The sequence below is a fragment of the Tenrec ecaudatus genome, chromosome 16 (assembly GCF_050624435.1).
Source record: "Tenrec ecaudatus isolate mTenEca1 chromosome 16, mTenEca1.hap1, whole genome shotgun sequence".
In the NCBI taxonomy this organism is placed as follows: domain Eukaryota; kingdom Metazoa; phylum Chordata; class Mammalia; order Afrosoricida; family Tenrecidae; genus Tenrec; species Tenrec ecaudatus.
Genome location: NC_134545.1, coordinates 100,862,214 through 100,871,302, shown reverse-complemented (window position 1 = coordinate 100,871,302; position 9,089 = coordinate 100,862,214). Strand labels below are relative to the sequence as shown.

Here is a 9,089-nt window from a genome sequence, read left to right as displayed (position 1 = left end):
GGTTAGCTGTCTGCTCCCGTAAATATGTACTGTCTCAGCAAGCCTGAGTCAGACTCGGCTTGATGACAGTGGGAAGCAGAGCTAATAGGAGGGGCTGGTGGGGGGAAGAGGATAGCGTGGAAAGGTGAAGAGCCATTCCCATGAAGACCATGACGTCTTTTGTGGAGCTGGAGGTGGTTGGGAAATATCTTAAGATCCAGGATGGGTCATGTGCAGTTGGATGCTTTTGTAGCTCAGTGATGTGAACACCTCCTTCTTCGTTTTCGGCCCCACCCAGTCCCAGCTTCCACCACAGCGACACGCGATGGTGCATTCTTCCTTCCCACTGCCCTTGAGTTGATTCCGACTCCTCTTGACCCCACAGGGCAGAGCAGCACTGCTCCAGAGTTTCAGCGACTGCAGACAGAGTCAAATTTTCTTCTGGCTGATGGGTTTGAACCGCTGACATTATGGTTAGCAGCCCAGTGCTTAACCCACTGAGCTACCAGGGCTTGTTACAATGATGCATGAATGTTATGGATATTTTTTTCTTAGTGACCAGAGGGGAAAGGAGAATTGTCCCATTTGGGTCCACACAGTGTAAAACTGAGATATTAGTCCAGAAGCAGAGGCCAGGAGGCAAAGGCGGCTCAAAACCAAACAAAACTCACCACTATCAAGTTGATGTTGGCTCTTCATGACCCTACAGAACAGAATGTAACTGTTCTCTCATGATTCCACAGGCTCCTGCTGTCAAATGGGTAGGGGCTGACAAGAACTGCCTGGCAGGTGGATTTAATGTGGTAGTTAACATCCTTATGGGAGCAGCAAACTTTATCATTCTCCCATGGAGATGGTGGGTGAGAACTGCTGACGTTGTAGTCAGCAGCCCAATGCATAATCCAGGACACCACCAAGACTCTTTAGAGGTGACTAGAAACCCTGTGGAATTCTCGGAAATCCTAGCCTGGCTTTGGACTGTGGGGTTTGAGCTTGGTTCCTCAGCAGAAGGCTGGCTTCTGTTTCGGCACCGGAGACATTTTGGCCTCACCACTCAACATGAGGAGCCAAAGTCCTGCACCTACCCCAGTGGGGTAGAACTCTGTTTTTGTTCTGGAATCACCAAGAGTCAAGCAAATCACTGTGGACTTAGAAACCGTCCAGGACTACGGAGAAGCCCTGCTCTGGCTTTCAGAATCAGAAAGAATCTATCTGATGTGTAGGTCAGAACAAGAAGTATCTGTGATATCAAGCTTACTTGAACACGTAGGTGGATGGATCCAAATTTTAATGCCGTCAGAATTAAAAGAGCCTGGACAAGAAGTGGCCAAAACTTTTGGGTAAGATTGGGAGAACTTAATTATTTATGATGTAACAACCAAGTAGCCAGAAGGTGTGAGGTGGGTAACAGTGTTGCTCAGGGCAACCTGGCTTTGTTAACACCATGACTTTGACCAAGCAGTGATTCTGTGCAAAATCCCCTGCAGTCTTACTTAAACCTATCCTTCTCCCCACCCCCAGTCTCTCCCATTCCTGTGCCCTGGAGAATCAGTGTTGTCCCATTTCAACCCCAGTGATCCCTGCACAATGGCACAAAGCAGTGACTCAGAAGTGAGGGTTTATGGTTAGAGCAGGACCTCAGTCAAGGTCCTTAGCCTCTCTGCGTCAGTTTGCATCCCTACAGTGGGTGAAAGTCTAGTCAATGCCAACTCGTCAAACCCTACAGGGCAGCGCAGAATCTCCAGAAAGCATTTCCATGGCAGTCATCCTTCCGGGGTCGCTGAGTCAGCATTGATTCGGTGGCTGAGAGTTCGGTTTGGGGTTTTGGAATCTTCACCAGGGCAGATTCTCAGGTCTTTTTTCCTGAAGAGCCTCTTGTGGTTTGGAAGGGCTGACCTTTCAGTCAGCAGTCCATCACATCACCACGGTGCTGCCAGCGCTGCTCCTGTCAGATGGGTAGGGGCTCACAAGAACTGCCTCGCAGAAGGGCTCAGCACACCACTGCAGTTTCTCTGTGGCTCCATCTTCCAATCAACCGCCAAACTGATCTCACTGGCCACTTCTTATCCAGGCTCTTTTACTTCTGACCGCATTAAAATTTGGATACATCCACCTAGATGCTCAAGTCAGTTTGTTTTATTTCCCTCGCTGCTCTTCCTCCTCCCCCCTGCCCACCCTCTAGAACGCAGTGTCAGCTGGTCGGACCGGTGGCCAGCGGCGGCTGTCTCCAAAGCAGCCAGTCCGCTCTCGCCCTCGGCTTGGGACCTCTCCAGATCCTCTGCGGCGCGCCATGGGCAGCGCCACACTGCACCACAGGCAACGGACCATGGCCAAGGATGGGCGATCGCGCATCGGAAAAGCACCGGAGGACCGCGATGAGGGGTGCCACGAGCCGACTGCTCCACGCCTCATCTTCCGCGCCGCGGCTCAGAAAGTGACAGCCACGTGGAGCGCGGCGCGCGCCGCGGGGAGGAGGGGGGGGCGAATGTTGACGTGGGGGCGGGGGCGGGGCTGGAAGGGCGCCTGGGAGGTGAAGCGGGAGCTTCGCGTGCGCGCGCCCGGGCGCCGGCAGCCAGGTGACGCCGCTGGGCGCGAGCCCGTTCCTGACGTCACGCGCAGCCTGTCCAATGAATGGCGGCCGGCGAGCGCTGGCGGTCCCGCCCCCTCCCGCCCCCGCCGCCGCCACCACACCAGCCGCCTCCGGGAGCGTCTCTGGAGGCGCGGGCCCCCGCAGGCTGAAGCGCCGCAGCGCGCCGGCCGGAGCAGCCGGATGAGGCCCAGGGAGCCGCTCGCCCGACCCCACCGCCCCATGTCGTCAAGATGGAGGCAGCGGGGGCGGCGGCGTGAAGCAAGCGGTGCTGCGGGCGCCGGGCCTCGGGCGGCGGCATGGGGTTGCCGCTCATGATCCTGGCGGCGGCCGTGCTGGGCTCCTTCCTCACGCTGCTCGCCCAGTTCCTGCTGCTCTACCGCAGGCCCCCCGAGCCGCCGCCGGACGAGGCCGCCCGCGCGGGCGACGGCTTCCGCTACCTCAAGCCCGTGCCGGGCCTGCCCCTGAGGGAGTACCTCTATGGCGGCGATGGCGGAGGCGGCGGGGCCGAGGAGCCCTCCGCCGGGGCCCCCGAGGGCGGCGCGACCCCGGGCCCCGAGACCCCCGGCCCGCCGACGCGGGAGACCTGCTACTTCCTCAACGCCACCATCCTGTTCCTATTCCGGGAGCTGCGGGACACGGCGCTGGCGCGCCGCTGGGTCACCAAGAAGATCAAGGTGGAGTTCGAGGAGCTGCTGCAGACCAAGACGGCCGGGCGGCTGCTGGAGGGGCTGAGCCTGCGCGACGTGTTCCTGGGCGAGGCGGTGCCCTTCATCAAGACCGTGCGGCTGCTGCGGCCCGTGGCGCCCGCCGCCGGCGCCCCGCCCGACGGCGCCGACGGCGGCGAGCTGCCCGCCGCCCCGCCCGAGGAGCTGGCCTTCGAGGCCGAGCTGGAGTACCACGGCGGCTTCCACCTGGCCATCGACGTGGACCTGGTCTTCGGCAAGTCGGCCTACCTGTTCGTCAAGCTGTCGCGCGTGGTGGGCCGGCTGCGCTTCGTGCTCACGCGCGTGCCCTTCACCCACTGGTTCTTCTCCTTCGTCGAGGACCCGCTCATCGACTTCGAGGTGCGCTCCCAGTTCGAGGGGCGGCCCATGCCCCAGCTGACCTCCATCATCGTCAACCAGCTCAAGAAGATCATCAAGCGCAAGCACACCCTCCCCAGTTACAAGATCAGGTGCGGGCGGCGGGGGCTGGGGGGGAGGTTAGGGGAGAGTTGGCCCGGAGTGCGCGCCCACCCACCCAGGGAGACCCCCCATGTGCACTGCTCCCAGCCGAGGCACGCTGCTGGGACTCCCATCCAGGCCCTGAGCTTTCCGAAGCAGATCGCCAGCCTTTACTTCCGAGGCACCTCTGGGTGGGCTTGACCTGGCTAGCGCGGAAAACAAGTAGTGGACCCAGCCCTTGCCAGTGTCCCCCTGAAAAGGGATGGGAAGGCCAGCTTTCGCCAGGACTGCTGGGAGGCTCCGTGTCTGGATGGGGGTGGCAGTGTCGCATCAGGGCAGCTTGTCCCTGGGTGTGCAGCGTCTCTGGGGCCACGTTGAGACACAGCCCCTGGACACCAAGCCCAGGCCGGAAGCGTGTGCTCAGGGCCCAGGGCAGTTTTGGGAGCTGCCAGCCCCTGGGCCCGCTGGTTTGGGAACACACACCGCCCACCGCCGACCACCGGCCCTGCAGACTCTTCCTGTTAGGCGGGGCTGCTTGCAGCTGGTTTGTCCTCCCACCCTGGTGGCCGCCCAGTGTGGAGAGGTCCCCATGCACAGAACCACTCAGGCCCGGAACCGGGCTGTGGGTTTCGTACCCAGGGTTCGAAGCCACCCTGGAGACACAAGTTTAAGTCAATAACCCGCAGCCCGCTTGGCATCCCACCCCCTGGCAAGTTTCCCATGAGCCTGTGGGTCTATATAGAAAGAAGGTTAGGGGTTTGAACTTTGTAAAGCACTCCTGCATCTGATGTTCTTCTGTAGCGTTGGGATCATTTGCCAGTTCTGCTTAGTGACCCCGTTTACTTGAAGGTCCTAGATGAGGAAGTGGCGGGAAAGGCAGTTTGTAGAGCTGGAGGCTTGCCCCCACTCGGCAGGGGGCGTGGGAGTGGACTGTGGTCATGTGTGGCTATCCACGGCTGCTTCCCCTAAAACAACTGGAGTTTGACTTTCTACTCCCTGTAAATTTCGTAGCAATTATAAAATGATGAGATTTGTTGTATTTGCCTTTTGAATGCCAGCTGCTCATTTCTAGATCCCTAATTTTCTACCTCAGTCACAAGCATCAGTGACCCAGATAGCCTGAGCTGTTTGATGAGTCTGGGTTTGGACTGGATTATTTTATGATTGGATTGTGTGGCACGCTTGCATTACTAATTATGTTTTTGCCCAGGCTAAGAGCACAGAGTGACAGCCTCAGACTATGGAGTGGCCTGAAATTTTTACTGTAAATGGAAATATTTCCATGTACGAGGTTGGTGGAGCTGCCTGTTAACTTTGTTTGACTTTTGTCCTGCGGAGCAGAGCATACTTTTACAAAACCTCTCCTGTAAACTCTACAATATGTGACTCAATTGTAAATGACTTAGTGTTGGAGTAGTGAAGTGTTGGTGTAAAGTTGCTATCAGTTTTGATATTCTATCCCAACATTTAGTCTGATGTTTTCTGGGGAGCTTTCAAGTAATAACATTTGACTCCATTATTCTTTCTGATGTTCATTGCGCATTAGTCAGTGGCAACAAGGGTGTCAGGAGACACCAGGCTCTGGAGAAGGGCCTCATGCTTGGTAAAGTGGAAGGGCAGGCACGAGAGGAAGGCCCTCCACAGGATGTCCTGACACCGTGGCTGCAGCATAGGAACAATTGTGACGCTGGTGCAGGGACCAGGCAGTGTCTCGTTTTGTTGTGTTGTAAAGTCGCTATGGGTAGGAACCAACTCCATGGCAAACAAGTTTGCATGTCATTTTGAGATTTTTTGTTTGAGAGTTTTAAAAATATTTTTCTATTTATTTAAATCTGAAATAAATTAGGACTAAAATTTATGGGATCATTGGAGATTCCATATTTTGAGGAACTTTATCCATCTCCTTTGTCATTGAAGACCATTGCCATTTAACATATGGCAAAATTCAGTTTACGGTATCTTGAGTTTTTTGTGTGTTTTTTTAAGTATAGAATAAGTTTGGTTATACTTCCGCTTCTACCCTTAAACATTTGATCTGTACTTAGAAATGTTCCCATCTGTGTTTGTTACATTAGAGAATCCCAGTGATCGATCAGTAAGTACCACATAGAACATATCACTCAGTCTGCAAATATTCGGTGGACACCTATGCATGTGCCTATCTGGTGCATTTGGCTGCTGAGTAGCAACCTGGCCATTCAAACCCACCAACAGCCTTGAGGAAGACAGATGAGGCTATCAGTTCCTATAAAGATTAGTAGTTTAGGAAACTATGGGGGTTTGAGTTTCACATTATTGTTCGTGATGCTGAGCTTTCAAGGGCTGGCTGAACAGAGCTATACCATCTCAACCCTCATGAAACATAGATTCTAGGGGGGAGGGGAGTGTGTGTGTGTGTGTGTGTGTGTGTGTGTGTGTGTGTTTAAACTACCATGATTCTTTTCTTTTTTCCCCCAAGTAAAGCATCAGTATAATGCATACATGGAATATCTCTCCATATTAACCAAGGGTTCAGAGAAAAAGTGAATGCATTGTTGTTGTTTTCTTAGATTGGGAAATTTGAGATCCCTTTTAAGTCTTTGAGTGCTGCCCCATGTAGCATTTATTTTTTCAGTCCAAAAGATTTGTTTCTAAATAGAATATCTTGCTCATTTAGCCTGGTTAGCCATCTAATCTACTTAGGAAGGCTAACACAGCAAAGACAATTGTAGTTTGTTTTAGGAGCCTTTGGCACCTTTAATTATTATGTAACAAATATTTATTTGGCCAATTAACCCTGTCAACATTTCTCCTTTATTTACTTTTCCTTTTTCGGGTTGCTAAAGTGAGGTCGTCTAGCAAGACTGCCCATCCCTGACCTTTCACTTAGCGATGATGCTAATTGCACAGCGGGAGTTTGCTGAAGATTCAGCTGACTGACACCTCATTTTACCCAACGAACAGTCTGTAAAACATTATACTGTTTTGGAAACTTGAATTATAATGTAAAGTGTATTTGTACGTTTACATGTTGAAACCCGCGTTAGAAAGAAGTTCCTGTTTTGTTGCCTCCAACATGTGGAGACCACCCATGTGTGTGTCAGGCTAGAACTGTGCTGGGGGTTTGGAGTTACCGGTGCTTCAGCAGTAGATCACCAGACCTTTCTCATGGTCATTTTTACATCTCTGTAAGGGACTTTTCACCGAGCAACTTATTTATTCTATTTAGGATATTCTCAGTGCAATGTCAAATTGAAAAAAAACAATCTTGCTGGAATTTTTTTTGAAAGATCCCTTGCTGTATTTTCCAATTCTCAGCTATGTAGTGATAGTAAGCAAATCTTGACAATTATGTTTTGGTATGAACTGAGTTGTTAATAATTAGTATGTAAATATTTCTCTGATTGATTTATGAGGAAGGGAGCATCTGAGTGTCTTAAGTTGTGACTGGCTCAATGTCACTTTACAGCAACTTATCATTTGAGTTTAATCAATAGTTAGGGAACAGACATTTGGGGAAAACTTCACTTTGCAAGTCCATGGGGTATTTGCTGAACTATTTGTGTCATAACTAATTGTTTTGTTCTTTTATTTTGAAAGGCATTCTAAGATGTGTTAGTGGAAAGTTTTCAAGTATTCTTAGTGACTGGAGAATGAGGAAAACCATTGTCCCCGTTTATGGCGGGTCAAGGCTATATTTAGTTAGGTGGAGCCTTTGAGCATCTTTATTTTTATCTATGTCTTCACTGGCTCGCTCCCTAATTTCAGAGAACTAAGTTAGAGTTGGACTGCATAGCATCATACTTCATAATGGGGTTTGTCCACTGAGTTATTACTCCCTTGGTCTTTGGAGATGAAGAAAAGCATCTCAATGTTAATTGTACTTTAAAAATTTTTTTACTATTTAACTCTTCAAGGTTACAAATGTCCTTGATGATTCATGTCTTAAAAACTTTCAAAGTCAAGTCACTGAAAACCAACAAAATCATTTGTAAACTTAGGTTTAATGTATTTTAACTTGCTATATGATTGTTTTGCTTTCAGTACACAGATAGCTTTAAAAGGTGCCTTTTCTTGGAAGTGCAGGCCTTGATACTTCCAGAGAGCCAACATTTTCTTAGTGTTTTATTCTTGCAGTTGAGAGTCATGAAATAATTTAATGTTGTAGGATTTTTTTGTTTCGTCTATTGTGTTTTTTTTGTACTGCTCAGATGGGGTCTGTGTTCACATCTTAGAGATGATGGACAGTTAAAAGTCATGTTAGAAGTAGTCATTTTATTTCAGAAAGTACTTATTGAAGACTATCATACCTAGTGTGGTGGGTATGTGGTGAAGGGGATAAAAATGGTTATAACACAGTTCATGCTCTCTTGAAGTTAAAGTCTTTGTGTGTGGGGGGGTGGCGGGGTTAGATACAAAGAACAATAAAGCTGTTATACTAAATTTATGGTACTTTGGTTACCTGTAGGTGCCCTGGTGGCATAGTGGTTACTGGTTGGGCTGCTAAATGCAAATTCAGCAGTTCAAAACCACCAGCTGCTCCACAGGATTAAGACAAGGCTTTCTACTCCCATAAAGAGTCTCAGAAATCCACAGGGGCAGTTCTACCCTGACCAAAGTGTCACTATTGACTTGATGCAGTGAGTTTGAATTAGATTTTGGTTTTAGTGGTTTAGTTGTTAAGTTTGGACATCTAACCTAAAGGTCAGCAGGTCAAACCCACCAGCCACTCCACAGGAGAAAGACGAGGCTCTCTGTTCCTGTAAAGGCTTACAGTCTGGAAACCATAAGAAGTTTCTTCTCTCTGCTAGGGTCTCTCTGAATTGTAATCGACTCAATGGCAGTGAATTCAAATGACATTTTGATATTTTAAGGCCTTCTGTGTTGTGAGAACATAAAGAAGAGGGACTAATATTCTGCAAAAGGCAAATACTTAATTACTATGGAAGTGTATGATTTACTGTGATCATAATTCCTTAAAACCTGAGCGAGTATACTGAACTGGTGTTTCTTGCAAGTTGGATTTTCCTAAGCTGCTTTGAATGATTTTGATTTAGGTACATAAAACCTTTTAGATAGAAAATAAATGTATTGATAAATCTTTGCTCTCTAAATTGATGTACAGTTTTGCAGGGAGAAGATTAATAATGAGGAGGCCATCAGATTCTAATCAGTAATATACAGGTATTGGCTATCCTGGAAAGCCTCAATTTGTTCCTGGAAATAGCCAGAGCAGATCATCATAAAGGAGATTGTATTGAAAAAGCATGCCTGATCAAGCACTTAATACTGAATTGCAAGTTTTAGTGACGATTCTATCATACGAGGCAGGGATGGGATATGAAAATAACTTTGCTTAGTCTGTGCCAAACAGTGGG

General features: G+C 49.4%; 1 protein-coding gene across 1 annotated transcript in view; it reads left to right on the top strand.

The window, feature by feature from the left end:
- The first annotated feature begins 2,653 nt into the window (after positions 1-2,653).
- PDZD8 (PDZ domain containing 8) overlaps positions 2,654-9,089 on the top strand; it is a 75,999-nt gene continuing 69,563 nt past the window's right edge. Inside the window, exon 1 of the mRNA XM_075533872.1 lies at positions 2,654-3,743. Within this exon, the coding sequence (XP_075389987.1) occupies positions 2,866-3,743 (878 nt within the window). The 5' untranslated portion in view covers positions 2,654-2,865. The remainder of the gene's footprint in view (positions 3,744-9,089) is intronic.